Source organism: Sphaeramia orbicularis, chromosome 6 (genome assembly GCF_902148855.1).
Source record: "Sphaeramia orbicularis chromosome 6, fSphaOr1.1, whole genome shotgun sequence".
Classification (NCBI taxonomy): Eukaryota; Metazoa; Chordata; class Actinopteri; order Kurtiformes; family Apogonidae; genus Sphaeramia; species Sphaeramia orbicularis.
Genome location: NC_043962.1, coordinates 34,749,836 through 34,768,314, shown reverse-complemented (window position 1 = coordinate 34,768,314; position 18,479 = coordinate 34,749,836). Strand labels below are relative to the sequence as shown.

General features: G+C 39.8%; 1 protein-coding gene across 3 annotated transcripts; it reads right to left on the bottom strand.

Moving 5' to 3' along the window:
- Window positions 1-53: 53 nt before the first annotated feature.
- nat10 (N-acetyltransferase 10) lies at window positions 54-14,125 on the bottom strand. 3 transcript variants are annotated; one of them, XM_030137000.1, is made up of 29 exons: window positions 14,017-14,125; window positions 13,689-13,815; window positions 13,491-13,582; window positions 12,706-12,877; window positions 12,494-12,616; window positions 12,348-12,409; window positions 11,738-11,852; window positions 11,524-11,631; window positions 10,239-10,372; window positions 10,054-10,147; window positions 9,867-9,965; window positions 9,646-9,782; window positions 8,014-8,138; window positions 7,778-7,928; window positions 7,566-7,662; window positions 7,369-7,485; window positions 5,937-6,038; window positions 3,391-3,465; window positions 3,193-3,309; window positions 2,966-3,099; window positions 2,837-2,885; window positions 2,660-2,756; window positions 2,464-2,571; window positions 1,963-2,135; window positions 1,754-1,873; window positions 1,180-1,278; window positions 485-558; window positions 310-390; window positions 54-222 (listed from the first exon to the last, which is right to left on the bottom strand). In XM_030137000.1, exons 2-29 carry the CDS (start codon window positions 13,800-13,802, stop codon window positions 78-80), a joined length of 3,114 nt encoding a protein of 1,037 aa, XP_029992860.1. In that variant the 5' UTR covers window positions 13,803-13,815; window positions 14,017-14,125; the 3' UTR covers window positions 54-77. The 3 variants fall into 3 exon arrangements, with proteins under 3 accessions (XP_029992860.1, XP_029992858.1, XP_029992859.1); XM_030136998.1 differs by having other exon boundaries at window positions 78-222; window positions 13,689-13,812; window positions 14,017-14,122; XM_030136999.1 differs by having other exon boundaries at window positions 78-222; window positions 13,689-13,809; window positions 14,017-14,116.
- Between the last annotated feature and the right edge of the window lie 4,354 nt (window positions 14,126-18,479).

The following is an 18,479-nucleotide window of genomic DNA, read 5'->3' as shown; positions in this document are numbered from 1 at the left end:
TCCAAGCTGCAAAGTATGTCTGATGCCTCTGGTGTATTTGCCCACAAACAGTTCTGTCAATGCAGTACCATTGACTGTCACGCCTTCTTTCCAAATTTGCCATGTTTGTCCTTGTTCTTCTTGAATTTCCCATGATGCATTTCCTTCTTTTTTAGTTTCCCCTGCTTGGGACCTCCATTGCTCGTTATTGTGTTTCCTCCATCCATTTTCCTCTTCTTGTCACTGTTAGAAGTGGGAATAATTATCATGTGTTAAACATTATCACATAGCATTGACATTGAATTTCAGAGCTTCTGGATGTCTCTGTACCTCTTGATGCTGACCATCGCTGTGGTACCTGCTTTCTTCAACACCTGGTCCCACTCATCATCATCCCCACGGATCCTGTACCTGCAAAGACAAAACATATCACACATTTACACTGCATCTTTTTTCAATTAAAAATGTCAACTCATAATAAGATAATTCCTAACACCACACTCACTGTTCAAGGTCCATCTCTTTCACTTTTTCTATGTCCTGCTTATGTCGCTCTTCAAACTCTTTGGCTGCTTCAGTCTGTTTAAGAGGAAAATCACTTTTACTTCATGCTCAAACACAAAATTATGTCAATGTGTTTTTTCCCCCTGAATAATTTCACCAAAAATATTTCATAAAACTATTTTTGTGGCAAATTCTCTACATTTAACTTCCCCTTAGTGATTTATCACCATTATATTATCCTCTGCATTTTTCACTGACATTCAGGTATTTTCCTGTATTTAATTTATTGACCTTGTAGGTGTTCATTAAAGCTCAAGAGTAAATTCAAAAGTTATTAGATCAAAACAGAGAAAACTGTCTACAACCACTATCATTTGACAAACTCCAAGGTTTTTATTGGTGAATCAATGTTATAGAAGATTATTTTGTTTCTACGTTCACCACAGAGCCTCTGAACACCCAAATGGGTCATATCTGATGCTGCTGAAAAGCTGAGAAACTATTATACTTGAAGTATTTCAATATATTGATAGGATTGGTACTTCAAAAGTTTAACATTTAAGTAGATATTTTTGGTCGCCAATGACTAATAAGGTCTTTAACAGTTAACAATCCTCACATTTGAGAAACTACCACCAGTATTTGTTAATAAATGTGAAAAATTAAAAATGTTAATGAATATTGGTGGTCACATACCAGATCTTCATTAAGGCTTCGAACAGTTGGCTCCATGGTAACCTCTTTCGTAGTTACCATCTGTGCTTCGATTGCTTTCTCGTGGATGCCGTTGAAGACCTTTAAAAGTAAAAAAAGAAATAAATTATGTGATTGCCGTGAATTAAATCAGGCAACATTCTGACTGTGGCAGCCTTTTAATGCAACTAGGGATGTTAATCTGATTTCTCATAACCACATTAGTGCTGTCATCTAATAAAGCATATCACATTATACTGTTTACATGAACACTTGAGTAATCTGATAACTCCAGAAATCAGATGAGTATTTTTTTATTGTGCATGTAAATGTGGCATCAATATTCATTAGATGATGAAAGATTTGATGCTGCAATGTTTAAGTTGTATTTATTGGGTCTGTCATTTTAGAGACATTTTAGTTGAGTAAAAAAAAAAAAAAAGAGTTTTACATTGATTTTTCTATCTACACAAGTCCAACTACTATTAACTGAATACTGCATGTCAAGGGTCAGTTGTATGTCATGTCATTACAGTGTTTTTCATCCATTATAATTTAAGTATTTGCATCAACTCACTTGCACAAATTTCCGGATAAGTCGGTTGAAGAGACCCATGAGCTGTGAGCTTGGGAGGTCAATTTCCTTCTCCAGCTGGTCTACTGATTTGTGCTGCAAACCGACTCCTAAAAGTAAAGCCTGGAAAAAAAAAAAACAATTGTCCAACACAAATGAGAAAGATGCATCTTGACATGATAAATCATTCAAAACAAAAAGGGTGAACTTACACACTGTGCGACTGAGAGGGAGACGTCGCCTAGCTGCTTGAGGAAAAACATGCGCGCAACAGTTGGAATCAAGTCCATGATGAGGTGATAGTCCACCATGCTCCTGGAATACAACTCCAGACGCTTGAGGTCGTAAGGACTGAAATACATCGCCAGCTCAGAGCTGCTGAGTGCTGGAGAACCACAGACAGATCAGATTAGGTTTTAGCAGATTTCAGTTTTTTTTTTTTTTTTTTTTTTTTTTTTAAATTGTATTTATGTATTTAGTGTTTTTACATTACAACAGGAAGGCTGTTGCTATTTATTGCTAAGTATTTTTTTTTTTATTGTTGCTGTGATTGTTATTGTTATTTATTTTTCAATATTGGGCAGAGAGACAGCCAGGGCACACTGTGTTTTATTGCCATGGTACTTGTACCCTGAACGCACATGACAAACTTAAAACTTGAAACTAGCAAATTAAAAAAAAAAAACTGATTAGTGTAGTTAGTAAACTCTTACTGCTCATTTCCTCCTTGGATTTCTTATTCTGCAGGATGTTGAGGGCCAGGCTTGGAGTAAAGTTACTGAACTGGTAGGAGAGAAGAGACAAGAAGCGCCGGCGGAAATCTGAGGGAAAAAAACAAAGATTGACTGTCAGTGTTGTGTACAACAATTCTTTTGAGGGAGTACAGGAGCAGATGTCTTAAAAGTTCACCTTTCCAGAAGGCAGACAGCCACTGGCCCTGCTCCGAGGCTTCATCTGCATTTAGCTCCTTCAACATCACACAAGAATGCTCTCCTGTCAGATCATTCTAGACGCAGACAGAAAAATTACAGCATGACGTGCAAAAACATTCACATCAACATGACAGTATCAGAGTTTAATACTTACAGGAGTTTGTCTTAGGTAGACTGGAGTATATCCTGCTTTTTTCCAAAATCTGTCATTTAAAAAGAGGAGTTTATGCTTCTTGAATCTGTCAAAGTAAATGGTACCACATTTGTCTTTGATGACACTTACTTGAGCAGCTGTGCTGTAAGGCCATAAGAAACTCCAAGGTAGTCCAGTCTTTCAGCTCTTCTCTCACTAAGCTTCAGCAGTAGGGGTGGTAGTTCTTTCCTTGGAGTGATCACCTCCTCCAGAAGACTAACAGCCTGAAGTGGACACCACAGAGGCAGATGTCAAAGAAGGGAAACTAGTGCTGGTTTAGAAGGGGATGAATATACAGTATCTTAAAGGTGTGTTACCTCACTGCTGACGGAGGTGATTTCATTATGGTTTGAAGGAGCATCTTCATCCATAGTTGGGAACTTTCCCTCGTAGTACATCTGCAACAGCTGAAGAGCTCTGGAGCCGTAACCCATCTGTAAGTGAGGATGAAACCCAGTTACATAATGTACAGCAGAGTCATTTAGAAAGAAGCTCAAGTTTTTCCCGATGCTTACCCCTTGGTAGTCAGGATTGACAGCTATTCGCACCACTCTACCTCCGGACAGACTGCCAAACTCTGGGTCTTGGAACTGCAGAAAAAATGAGAAGACTTAAATTGCACAATAAAAACAAACATAAGATTTCTGTTAAAAGCTCAGTGGTCAGTATGTGTTTATGTTTATGTTTATGTTTACGCATTTGGCAGACGCTTTTTTCCAAAGCGACTTACAGGGGAAAACCAATTAAATCACTCAATCAATCAAATTTTATTTATATAGCGCCAGATCACAAGAAAGTTATCTCTTGACATTTTATATATAGAGTTGGTCAAAACCAGACTCTAAGTCAATTTACAGAAACCCAACAGAATCCTCCAGGAGCAAACACTTGTGACTGGTGACAGTGGCGAGGAAAAACTTCCCTTTAACAGGCAGAAACCTCGAGCAGACCCAGACTCCTGGAGGATGGCCGTCTGCCTTGACCAGTTGGGGTTAAAGAGAGAGAGTAGAGAAGGGGAAAAAGAGAGAGTGATAGAGATAGGGACTGGGGGAGAGGGGGAGAAGGGGGGAGTAGGGGGAGACACATGGAGGCGGTTGAGGATAAGTGAGTGGTGATGATGAGGGCAGGGAAGAGGCCGGACCACCGCAGCAGGTCCAGAGATAATCGTGAAAGAATCTGTGGTTGTCCTGGGAAAAACCTTATTAGAATATTTAAAATGGAATGTTTGAAAGTGCTAGGACAGGAGGTGCTCTCGGAAGAGCTGGGTCTTCAGGAGCTTCTTGAAGATAGGCAGGGATGACTCTGTTCTTGTAGCACTTGGTAGAGCGTTCCACCAACATGGAACGACCCATGAAAAGAGCCTGGATTGTCTTGTACAAGGTCTGGGGACCACCAGACTACGTTCCCCAGACGAGCGGAGTGGTCGTGGGGCGACATAAGCTTTTATTAGTGCACCTAAGTAGACAGGAGCAGACCCACGGAGAATTTTGTAGGCTAGGATTAAAGATTTGAATTTGATGCGGGCAGCTATGGGTAGCCAGTGTAACTCAATGAGTAAGGGGGTGACATGTGCCCTTTTAGGCTGATTGAAGACCAGACGCGCTGCTGCATTCTGGATCATCTGTAGTGGTTTGACAACACAAGCTGGGAGGCCCGTTAGAAGAGCATTGCAGTAGTCAAGACGGGAGATAACCATAGTCTGCACCAGGAGCTGGGTGGCCTGTTCGGTTAGGTATGGCCTGATCTTTCTTAGGTTGAACAGAGTGAAACGGCATGATCGGGTGACAGAGGCAACGTGATCCGTGAAGGTCAACTGATTATCAATCATGACTCCCAAGTTACGTACTACACTGGTAGGAGCCAGAGGTATGGAGTCAATAGTGATGGAGATGTCCAGCTGTATGGTTGGCTTAGCTGGGAAGACCAGCAGTTCAGTTTTGGACAGGTTCAGCTGAAGGTGATGGGCTTTCATCCATGCAGATATGTCAGAGAGACAATCTGAGATCCGCACTGAGACTGTGGAGTCATCAGGTGGGAATGACAGATAGAGCTGGGTATCATCAGCATAGCAATGATATGAGAAGCCGTGTGAGTGGATGATCTGACCGAGTGAGGTGGTGTATATGGCAAAAAGGAGGGGGCCCAACACAGAGCCTTGGGGGACCCCCGTGGTGAGGCGGTGAACTGCTGATGTGTGCCCTAGCCAGGACACACTGAAGGACCGACCAGTAAGGTAAGATTGAAACCAGGAGTGTGCGTGGCCTGTGATGCCCATGTTCCAGAGTATGGATAACAGGATATCATGATTGACAGTGTCAAATGCTGCTGATAAGTCCAGTAGAATGAGTACTGAAGACTTGGCTGCTGCTCTAGCCTCTTTCAAGGCTTCTGTCACAGACAACAGAGCCGTTTCAGTGGAGTGGCCGATTTTGAAGCCAGATTGGTTGATGTCCAGGAGGTTATTTTGGGAGAGGAATTCTGTGACCTGTTTGAAAACCACCCTTTCGATGGTCTTAGAAAGGTATGGGAGGAGTGAGACTGGTCGATAATTCTCCACTTGAGTGGGGGTGAGGGAAGGTTTTTTGAGTAGTGGTGTTACCTGCGCTTGTTTAAATACTGTAGGAAATGTTCCTGAAGTCAGTGAAGCATTAATCACATGTGTGATTGGTGCTGTGATAGTAGGGGCAACAGACTGTAAGAGGTTGGATGGAATAGGGTCCAACAGGCATGTTGTAGGACGGCAAGAGGAAAGGAGTTTAGACACCTCGTTCTCTGTGAGGGGAGTAAATGAGGGGAATGACGCAGTTGGGCTTTTATCAGTTGAGTTAGTAGTAGCCATAGTCAGGGGAGAGGAAGCAGTGTGTGATGATGATGATGTTGAAGAAGGAGGCGTGCAGTCTATGGGTGGATCAGTGAACTGACTGCTGATAGTAGACACTTTATTTGTGAAAAATGAAGCAAAATTGTCTGCTGTCAGATTAGTAGTGGGCGGTGGAGGTGGAGGGTTGAGTAGTGTTTTAAAGGTTGAGAATAGTTTCTTGGTGTCGGTGGCAGTATGTACTTGTTCTGAGACTGTCCAGGGAATGAGGTCACCAGAGGCCTTTTTTCCTCTTGACAGACTGTTGAGGATGGACTGCCGAGAGATCTCTCCCTCCAAACACACCTGAAGGATCACAGATGAAATACACAGGTCATTGGTCTGGTCATAAAACATGGGCAAATTTTAAGTGATGACAATGGCGCAGCTTGTGAGAGTGAAGATGAGACTGTTGTAGATTAGGTAGTAGACAGCAACAACAATACAATGCAGTACAAATAAATTAAAAATCTTTATTTGTCATTGAATAGTTAACGTGTGGACATACAACACTGACCCCTGCATTCAACACATCACTAGCTGAATATGTTGGAAGGGAGAAAGTGGGCAGTTAAGTGCCTTGCTCAGGGGCCAACCATTTTCTGCTGGTCCAGGGAATCAAACTGGTGACCCTTGGGTCACAAGCTGATTCTCCAACCCCCTAGGGCTAAGCCACGGCGGCCCCCCTAATTAAGCAGTAAATCATTTTCATTCATTGATTTTCGGAACTGCTTAATCCTCGGGATGGTCGCAGATGTGCTGGAATGCATCCTGACTCAGGTGAGCTACACTGTGGACTAGAGCCCGATCGATATGGGATTTTTGGGGCAGATACCGATACTGGGGGCTACAAAAAAGCCGATATCCGATAACTTGGCTGATAACCAATATATCGGCCTATATATAAAATAAGAACATTGATACACATGGGATAAAATAGTCATATATTAGAAAATGGTGGACATGTAAATCGACAGTTGCATAAATATTTGTTTATCTCACAAAAATAATTTGCACAGTCTTATATTAGACTAGTATGTGACCCATGGGGGGTGGGGGTGAGGTGGGGGGTGGCATGATTGTCGGAGCACTAACTCTCTGGGCAGCACAGACACACAGGAGCAGTGACCAACAGAATCTCTGCGCAGCAAAAAAGTTAATACATTGGTTACAAATTGACCAGTGTTGATTAATTGGTGATACACTATAATCGGCCCAATTAATTGGCCCGCCAATTAATTGAGCACACAGCCTCTGGCATCACAGAGCTGACATATACAGGCGAGCAACCATTCACACCTATGGGTGATTTAGATTGACCAGTGAACCTATTATGGTGCATGTCTTTCGACAGTAGGAGGAAGCTGAAGTCCTCATAGAGAACCCACACAGATATGGGGAGAATGTGCAAACTCCACACAAAAAAGCCCACGTTTAACTAACCTGCACCACCAGTAAATAGAATATAAAAACTTCACTTTCTATACTTAAAGTACATTTTCCTGACTTCACTGATGTAATTTTACTAAAAAAATCAACGGCAGAACTTTTAATTATTTGCAGTGTTTATTTTTGTCCTTTGGTAAAGAATCTGAACATTTTTTCCACCACTGACTCAATAATGCATGAAATTTACCTGCACCACAGCAAGAACCTCAGGTAGAGAGTTTTGTGTTGGAGGGACAGGTGGTAAAAGGCAGAAGAGGTGATGGGCCGGAGCATCAGACAACATCTGCAGGTCGTTGGGAGAATTCTGGAGCCAGAAAAAAAAAATTCTAAGACACCCACAGATAAAATACTGAGCAAAACAGGTATTTGATAAAAGACTGTCACCTTGTAATGTGATGCCACGTAGAGGGCCATCAACCTCTGCAGGAAAGCCTCGGAGGCCTTGTGGTAACAGAAAAGTGTGTCTCTGTTGACGTAATATCTGGAAGGTGTGGATTAAGGTGAAAAGCAATGGAAATGAAATGTCTCCCCTTTGGACACATTTGAAGTATTGCCTGTAAAAATGTCCTAAAGTCATCAAAAATAAATGAGGATACAGGTCACATGTCTGTGGAAGTGGGCAGCCAGAAATGAGCCTGGGAATGTTGAGACAGTCCAGACAGAGCAGCTCATTCAGCCACTTCTCCACGGCGTCTCCAGGAGCGTATCGAATAGACTCATGAAGAGAAACCTCGTGGAGAGAGCGCGCTATTCAGGGCAACACGGACAGATGATGTGAATTCCATGAAGCAGCACAATTAACACATGCTTCACAACGGCGGTATGTGGGTACCTGCTGCGAGTCTCGCCGTGTTAGCCGTCCTGTTCTCTGCTGATAAACTCTGCTGGCTGTCTGCACTCTGCTGTCGTAACTGCTGAATCAGTTTGAGGGAAAGAGAACGTCCTGTGCCCTCGTACCTGTGCAGAAACAATACCATAAGGATTATCGAACTGTAAAACACCCCTCCCATATGCTTTATTCTGAATGAGAGTGGTTACCCTCAGGGAAACATTTAAGCAATAATACAAAACTAACAGCTAGAAGCTCTAAAAAGTTAAGTTAAAATATCAGCTTTGTTATTTGTTTGCAGTTTAAGTAGAATTATGTTTGCTTTTCATATAGTCATTATTTTTTCTCTTTGTTTACTTCCTGGTTTTATTTCCTGTTTTTTTTTACTGTTAATGTATTTATTGATTGTATTATTCTTATTTTTATTCTCATTCCTTTTTTATCAGTGATTGAGTCATTACACACATCTAATTTTGTTTTCTTTTATTTTTGCACTGACAACAGACTGATTGTGACTAAATATTTGTGACCGTATGGTTATGTAGCACTGTTGTAAAGGCAAGAATAAAGTTTATTCTACTCTACTCCATTTCAATCCTGTTATTACCACACTCTGCATATATTATGGCTCTGAATGGACACTGTAATGAGTGTAAATATCACAGTATGAGGTCAGTCTAACGTTTACATTTTACACTGATACTTGGCCCTAGTACATAAATACTTAATTTCACTTAAGTTGGTAAGAGGCGGATAATTGATGCTGTCTTCTTCTCTGTCTTGGATTACAGTGATGTCATCTACACCGCTCTCTATATTCAATTTATTACTCTGCCCATAGATCTACTGCTATTGACAATATTCTACTCATAATTGCATCTTGTATGAAAAAGTTGGGTGGGCATCTATAACAGAACAAAGTGATTTCTACTAATTTTTAAATCCCTTTATACAATCTTGCATCACATCTTATTAAACTGGTCCAATAGTACTTGGAATGATAATTGTTAAGATACTGATATTAAAAGAATGGAAGTCTCCAAACCCTCCATCTTTTCAAGCATGGGCCAATTATATGTTGTCATTAATACAGACAGAAAAGCTCAGGTCTTTGAGGACCTGTTCTGTGAACACTTTTTCAAATACATGGACTCCGTTTCTGGCATACTTGGAGGAAGTTAAATTGGACTAGGGCGTGTATCTGTGTATCAGTGACTGTCTTCAGCCTCTGCTCCTCTTTCTTTCTTTCTTTGAACAAGGACTGACTAGTTAATTAATTGATCAGTTGTTACACACATCTGAGCCTTTGTGTTTGTTCCGTTTTTGTTGTTTTTCTTTTTTTTTTGTGTATGTTTTACATAATTGAGAACTGCAAAATAAAATATTGTAAAACTGGTCCAACAGTCATTATTCAGCTGTACCTATGTATATATAATATATAAATACAAATTACTCTGAGTGTAACTGATGCAACCATGTTCTTGTCATTTGTTAATCATTGTTATGTTTATGTGAATATTCAGTGTTTCAGTATTTTAAACACTGAATTTGTTAAATAGCTTCTCGAAGTGGCAGGTATGACATCCCAAACACACACACACAAAAAAACCTATCTAATTTAGCTTCCTTACTGACCCGTTGACGGTGGAGGCCATGAAGACCAGATAAGGTCCCAGCAGGTTCTTAACCAGAGGAAGAGGGATTGCCGCAGCCTCATCGATGACCAGCAGTTCAGCTTGGCCCAGCTTCACTGCATCACCTGGATGAATGTACTGTTGGTCCCAGGAACATAAATGTCAGCCATGTGTGTTTCAGCATCTTTATTTACAAACAATGAAGAATCTTGTCTCTTTTACCTGAATTGTCTGACGATGCTCTTTGTAGATGTTCACTCGCACCACTGCTTTGTTGAACTCTGGATTCAAAGACTGGATGATTTCATAGTCGAGATGCTCCTGTAAATGCAAAACATAATTAATAGCTACATCATAGGTTCACAATATGAAGCCACTTGACAGTGAGAAGAAACCCCAAGGAAGCTACCTGATACTGCAGAGCATCAAACCCTTTAAAGATGAACTCAAACATGGTGTGAAGGTTGTCTGGACTTGGCGAGGTTACAAAGATATTGGAGTAGCTGTGAAGAATATCACAGAATCGTTAGCAACAATAACACAACTGATACACTTGCAGAACAATAAGACTTAAAGAATAAAACTCATCTCTACCCAAAAGCCACAGCTCCTGCAACAGCCAGACCCAGTGCAGCAGATTTTCCTCGACCACGGGCAGCCGTCAGAGCCACAGTGCTTCTCAGGGTCTTCTCTGAAATTGCCTCAATGAACTTCAGCACCGCTTTAGCCTAGAGTAAGAGTCAAGATTTTTATTTGTCATTCGCGCATTAACAAACAATCCACTCGCATAGGAATTCGTGTGCAAAGCTCTCGGACTCAAGTAAAAAAAAATAAAATAAATAAAAATTAAAGGCAAAGAAAAAACACCTAGTCTTAACCTCCTAAGACCCAGCTATGGGTTTTCTGTCCACATTTGTGGACAAGAGTTTCACAACTTTATACAAAAAGAGCAGAAAACTGTCCACAACAAAGGATATTCCAAAAAATTTTTTAAAACTGCATCTGAAAAAACTGTTGCATCATGATGTTTCCAATATAGGTACTTATTTAATAAAAAACAAAAAAAGCTTGTACTTTGCTGACATTTCCTGGGTCTCAGGAGGATAAATAGAAAGTACCTAAAAGACTGTACAAGAATAATAAATAAATAAATTTAAAAAATGAATAGAATCTATATAACAAACGAGGCTTACACTGTCAGGGCTGACACCAAGGGTATATCCCCAAAATCCCCCCAATCCTCTACTATTTATAAATCTATCCAATTTGAGCTACATCGACCTGATAGTAGCAGAATAATGGTCAGAAAACCAATTTTTCCCCACAAAACTCCACGTACTAAATGAAAATGACATCATATGAACTCTGGATGGTAGCGAGAAAATGGACATTTGTAAGACAATCAATATGAACCAAATTTTAACTCAATTGGCCTATTATTGTTCAATTTATGTAAAAAAAAACTGATTTTCAAACTTAATTTCAGGGATATAAATATGACTGTTGCAACTGAGGTGTGAAATCAATAAACAAGAAACTAGTACCATACTTTTACCAGAAACATATCTGTTTCATTAATGAAACATACACATAGTACAGATTTTCAATATTACCAGAAAATGATTGCACTTGTTCAGAAACACAGAATATTACATATAATACTGCATGAGAGGTGAAGAGAGGTACTGAGGGGTTACTGCTCAGACTATTCACATACTGTTTTTGAAAGACATAAGAATACTAATCAGATCCCCTACAGTGATGCTTGAACTCACAGAAAAAAAAACAAAACAAAAAAACAATACATGACTTCAAGTTATTCATCAGCAATTCCATAAGAATAGGTGGAGTAGATTACTAGCATTTGAGAGAAACCAACCTGATCCATAGTCCTGCAAGAATCTACCAACACACCCACAGGCTGAACTTCCTGAAGGGACTCCTTCAGATCTTTAAGCTCCTGTTCACGAGGAGACAAGCCATCCTCCTGAAAAAGATCAGACAAAAATCAAATATCATGAGTATCATCCAATTAGAGCAGTAAATAACACTTAATGCTCTAATCACTGCTGAGTTTGGTTGTATATAAATACCTGAGTCTTTGGAGGAACTGGCTTGATGTTTGCCATGTGACTGGAAATGGGCAAGATGCTGAGCTGGTCATCAATGACGACACAGTTTTTGCAGGATGCAAGGGAAAGAATAAACCTAAATAAAGTGGAATTAGTTTAATATGAATGCTTAATATTCCTTCTGTTTATTGACTTGTACAATCTAGGTTTCTGCAGATTTTAACATGTTTAATTTAAGACCTTTTTTAGTCCATTATGACTAACTTCTGACTCAGTTCTGTTGTTGAGCCAGATCTCTGTAAATTTTGTACCACCCCCATATTGCATGAAAGAAATGTTAACAGAAACCATTTTAAATGATGATGAATGGATGAGAAGAGATACCACTCACATTACAATCCACAGAGTTGATGTCTACTAATAAATTCTGACTGCACTGCAGAGTTTTGTTTTTAAATGGTTGTTGGTTCCATGGTGGCTTCAAAACAATTTTACCCAAAACACATTTAAGAGGGAGACTACAGCTGATGGAGCGTCATAAGCACAATGTTAAATTCTTGACACCCTTTGAAGACCTGCAGAAACCCTGAAAACTCTCCAGGTTCTGAAAAAGAGGCTAAGGAAAACTTGCCTCTCATTGAACCGTCCCACCACATCCTGATGAGCCTCAGTCCTGTATCGAGAGTGCACATCCTAGAGGAACACAAGCACAGTTACATGATAAAACCTGACCACAGAAAAGTCTGATGTGCAAATAGAAACAGGGTGCAAACCTACCATAGTCATAGTATACAGCTGCTTCAAAGAGTTCATTGTCCGTAAAAGTATGACAACAATTCCTCCACCTTCAACAGTTTCAATAGTTCTTGCCAAGAGATTAGGAGTGAGTGCTTCAAAGTCCTGTATGACACAGAAGATGAACCTCAGCAAAAGGTAACATCATGTGACTTTATCAGCTTTATCGTACAAGTAATGAGAAGTGAACTGACCTGTAAGACACACATGCCATAGGTGTTTCCCAGGATCTTGTGCGTCTCATTGTAGTAGCAGTAGCGGATATTGGTTGCAGCGACGAACAGCTCAAATGGATCATCCTGGTTCAGATTCAGCGTGCCAGTTTTAATCTTCTTTTGCAGCTGTCTCATGCGCTTTTTCCGGTTGCTGTTTTGACAGATGCAACCAATTAAAACCAGAAACCAATTTCACTACACCAAAAGACAAATAAACTAGTACTTTCACTGGTGCTTTCAAATGAGTGCTGTATTTAATCACAAATTTGGCTTTAGTAGCTTATAATGAATTCCCATATCTCCAATATGCATTCATTTTTCCACACTTGCACGAAACTTATGAGCTGAGAAAATTCTCTTCAATCTTATGAAAAACACTCTTTTAAAATCCTTTCAGATTAGCTGGAAAATGGATTGTAACAAACCTGCAATCAGGATGTGGTGAGCTTGTGAAATGTATACTGATACTATAAATTTGTAATTTTTCGTAGGCTCTGATGCATTGCTGTATATTAAAGTACTCAATGGTATGTAAAGGATGAGATCAACATTAAACAACAGCTGTAAAGTGCAACATGCACATTCATATAACAGTAAAATTAATTGAAAAAATATTTAAAGTTAAACAGGGACCATTTTGCCATTTACATTTACAATGATTAAGTTTCATACTTATATTGCTAAAATATATATATATATATATATATATATATATATATATATATATATATTGCTGAATACTCACTATTAGTTTACTTACTCACCTGCTAAAGCCAAGGTCTTTTTTGTAACACCAGAGTACAGATGGCCGTGCTTTGACAGTGGCTTTGGATAGCATGTGATGCAGAATTACAACCTGAATGAGAGACAGACAACTTAAGTTTGCTGCTAAATGCAAACATACAGTCCTGACAAAAAAGCTAGAGAAAATATGGATTCTTCTGCGAAAGTTTAAGCAGTACCTGGTCTCTTCCACGATCTCCCACCACAACGAACAAAGTACGATGCTGAAGAGCGACTCCATTCTCGATCTGGACACGGATCCGATTGTCGACCTTTTTCCGGACTGTCGCCATCGTCTTCCTGCTACTGAGATAAAGCAGAGAAATCAGTTTAGTACCTACATGAACCAATGTGTCTGATGGATAAACGCTGTCAGCTAAAAGTGAGATCTGGCTAACTAGCTTGTAGCCCAAAACAAACGATTTAAAAGTAGCTCCGGCACTAAAATGTCACAACGTAAACAGAAAGAGTGAAAATCATAACGTTGATTCTAAATCTTTCATTTACCTTCTTTTCAGACAGCTGACTGATGATTAACTTTCATAAAACAATCAATTAGTCGGTCATGCCAGCCTTCATGCTGTTGATATACTCACGTGGAGACACTAGTTCATGGAGGACCCCGGTGTGACGTCAAAAGTACGCGACGCTGAGGAAGTTTGTTTGCCCCAAGTTTGGTCTTCCAGCAGGTGTGATTTTATTGGAGTTTCACTCCTTCATTTTTCGTCGTATAAGTTTCGTCTGCCTCCTCATGATAGCTCACCAAGATAATCACCAACGAATTAAGTCTGTTTTTCTTCACTCGTGACCGGAAGTGATAGAAAAGTGACTGTAAAACCTGATCATTTTAACCGTTTAACCCCCCTGCCCTACTCTAACAATAAAAAAAAAAAAAAATCCGAAGCAGTTCCTTAGGTGGAGTCGATAATAGAATGTAAAACGGCATTTAGGGACACTTAATATGCCATGGCTATAGAAAGTATTTTGAGCCAATTAAAAATCAATCAGCATGTTGTTGTGCTGTTTGACCAAAAGATGGCACCGTTTCCTTGCACTGTAAGTGTCATTACAGCCAGGTAACAGTAAAACAGGGCCGCCAACTCTCACGCATTGAGCGTGAGACTCACGCAGTTGAATACTTTCACACGCTCTCACGCCACTCTCCCGATATCACATGCCCCTCTGTCCGTGTGTTGAGCCTTTCGTTCATTTTCTGAGCGCTGTCATCCATTCCGTGTCGCTTTATCTTGGAGAGAATGGTTAATCAAACTCCATACCATGTTTTTGCTCCTTCCTTGTCTGCCACGCTGAGCTGACTCAAATCCATTCCGTCACATTAAACTCCGTATGCCACGTTTTCACTACTCTGTGACTTAGTGATGTTCGATACCAAGGATTTCCTTTCCGATCCGCTACTGCGTGATACTCAGACTGGTATCTTCGATACCAATCTGATACCGATACTTTGTACAAATACACTTAATGTTTGAAAAATCTAACAAAAAATAGTGTATTTCAAATCCTAATTTCATAAAGAACACAAAACATGAGAGTAATTATTGTTTAATTATGAAGAACTATTATAAAAATGAAAACTTGCATATTAATTCACGTTACATGAAAGTGTAAACATAAAATATGAAAATACTGAATATGTAACACTTCAACAAAAGCATTAAACATTGACACTTTCCCTCATTCACAGGTTTTTGTTAAAGAACAATAGCATATTTACTGTTTTCCCCTTTAGTCTGTTTCATTTTTTGCTCAGAACCTCTCCTGCCTTTGAAAAGACTCTCTCTCCTGGTCCAGAGATGTCAGTCATTCCCAGGTATCTTAGGGCTAAGTAATCAATTTATTTATAGAGCCCAATATCACAATAAAGTCATCTTACAGGGCTTTACAGAAATAGTTGAATTGATAAAAAAAAAAAAAAAACAAAACACAATGAAGATAATAAAGTCAGGTAATCAGAAAGTATACAGTGAAAGTGAATATAAAGGTAATAACGGTAGCTGGCTATGGTGGCTAGGCTAACCATAGTCACTTAACACTAAAACTTGACTGCACTTATCGAGTGTCATATGTGTACAGATTTACTGTCATTGTGAGGAACATACCTAACAAATAAAATAAATAAAATATGCAAATCAACTCCATCATCATTACTTCAAATAATCCAAGGTAGTCTGCCTTGCCTGTCATATGTTCCCTTCTTACCTTGTTTGAAAGTCAATGACATTGATTTGTCAGATAGAAGGTGCAACAATAAAATTATCTGTCTAGCTTTTAAACATAAAAACTTTGGGGACTTAAACACAGTTACTTTACGAAACATAGAAACCACCCTGAGGGAAAAATGTTTTTCTTTTATCTTTGGTGTCCTATTGCTCCCAAAGCAAAGGAAACTCATTTCAAAATTGCATGTTTAATTTACCCTGCTAAGGATTTTTTGCATAAAAGATTTAATTTTGAAGTGGATCCCTGTGTTTTCTGTTCATCTGAAGCTGAAACCACTGAACATTTGTTTTTTAATTGTTCACACAGCATTTCCTTTTGGGCTGATATTCACAGTTGGTTGTCCTTAAAAATTGAAAATATTCCATTTTTTTCTTTATGTGATTTTATTTACTTTATAGATTCATTAGAAGTTAATATCAAAGATATTGTTAACCTCATTATTATTTGGATAAATATTATATTCATTGTTGTAAGTGGAGAAACATGAACCCCTCCTTTAATTTGATTTTATGCAATTTTATCAAGTATTACAAATCTCTTCAGTATATTGTAAATATGTCAAAAAAGACAGAAAACTTTATTTTAGTTTATCTAAGTCCTTGCTGTTTTAATTGTATCTTGCCTTAGCCCTTTGTGCTCTATTGTCCAGTCAGATTGACTGATTGATTGATTTTTCTGTTTCTCTATTTTCATTACACTTCAGATGTCTTAATCTTTTTCTTTATTTTGTTTCAGATATTTGTAATAGTTCTGTTTAACCATTCCACCATGTCTCCAAATGTATTTCTGTATTACTCCTCTGTAATATTTTTCCCATTCTTGTTATGTAAATTTGCGTTGTACCCAATAAATAAATAAATAAATAAATAAATAAATAAATAAATAAAAATTAACCTTCATTGCACCACATATGAATCAAAAGTACATTGAATGATGACATTTTCTTTACATCGTCAACAGTGTTTCAGTGTTGTTGTCAATAAAGAAAAAAATAAGACGGGATTACACAGTGCTGTAAAGTGAAATGGTGGGTGGGCGGTATTATTATTGTGTGATGGACAGCAGGCATTTGGCTCTGGCCCCTTACCGGTAGACCACCAGTCACAATTTTTTGGCATATACCAATATCCGGGCTCTGGCATAAGCCACTGCTAAATGGTACATGGCAGAACCGCACTGCGATATGCCACTGCCAAAAGCCAATTTGGGATCTCGCTGTCTCCATCCCTGAGTGTCTGGAGCTGCCTGAGTGTCTGGAGTGGAACGGCAGTCCCCTGTCTACCTCCGGCTCCCAGGTGCCCCTTGAGTGTCAGGAGAGGAGCGGCAGCCCCCGTGGGCCCTCTGCATGGGAGAGGAGGAGGTGCAGATGACTGTCCTTTTTCTTCGGTCCCCCAGTGCCCCCTGAGTGTCCCGCCTGCAGACTCGCTTTCAGCCCTTTTCACTGTGAATTTCAGTGTCCAGTGGGCTGTCTGGAGCTGAGGGAGCAGTACCAGGGTTGGGTAGGACCAGCGACGGTATTACCACCTCCCAGACCATCAAGGAGATGCAGACTCCTGCATCGCATTTCCTCTTTCTTTTCATTACTCTCTTCCTGTACCAAGTGTTAAGAGGCTTTGTCTCTTTTCATCCTAACGTTATGTTTTCACCCTAACTTTATGTTGTGCAGATGTCTCATATGTTTCAGGATTCAGAAGCCACCCATGAAGGAGCCCCTGTACCCATGCAGTCGACCCAGGACAGATCAGGTCTGCAGCTGTGGAACCCCTGCAGTCAGACAAGTGACTCATTTAAATGATTCATTTCAAAATTGCTGTTCATTTTATTGAGTATCTTGGTCATGTGTGTACATTTTTGTTGATAATTTCCTCTATGTTTTGGGCCATTTGTTAATTTTGTTTATATTTTTTGTTGCAGACCAGGGGGAGAAACCACAGGAAGAGGACCAGTCCAGATGCAGACCTGGTCTCACAGGTGTCATGTCCAGTCCGGACCTGACAGTAGAGCTTGGGACCCACAACAAGTACAGGTCATGTATTCATTTGGATTTCATATTTTTTAATATTGTCAAAACTCAAGTATAAATGGATTTCATCTCCAACTTTCTTGCTCTTTTTCTTTTCAGGGCCCGTGACCTGGACCAGGATAAGGCAGAAGAAGATGGATGGAGGACAAGGAAATGCAGTCGTCTCTAAATGTAAGTCAAGCTGTTGGTCTTTGAAGATGCATTTTTCTGCGTCTCTTATCAGAAATGTCCTCCACAGTTGTGCATTTGTCTTGTTGTGTGTCAGTGGGTGTCACAGTGGATGACCTGGGTCTTATTTTGACTGTGTTTCAGGAAAGACGACAGCGATGCAGATCCTCTGTGAAGGAGGAGGCCTGTCTGATGGAGCTGTTCATCCATCGGTGGTTGTTCTCCATCAGATCCAGTAGATCCAGAGGTCAGTACAAATCCGCTTCCTGTCTCCTCAGGACCCCCATTTACAAAAACACAACATGAAATCAACTCTTCTACATCCATGCAGTGTTAAAGAATTCTGTCATGACGTTTCTAGATGTGGGTGTAGATGACATCGGAGGAGACATCAGCAATGGACCTGTGAGGGGAGCAGAGACCCCAGACCAGACCCTCCCACAAAAAGCCAAAATAACCCCACTGTAACCTCAGACTGTAACTACAATAAACTGCATGAACTTCACCTTTTTCTTCTGTTTTTGTGAAAGAACCAAGA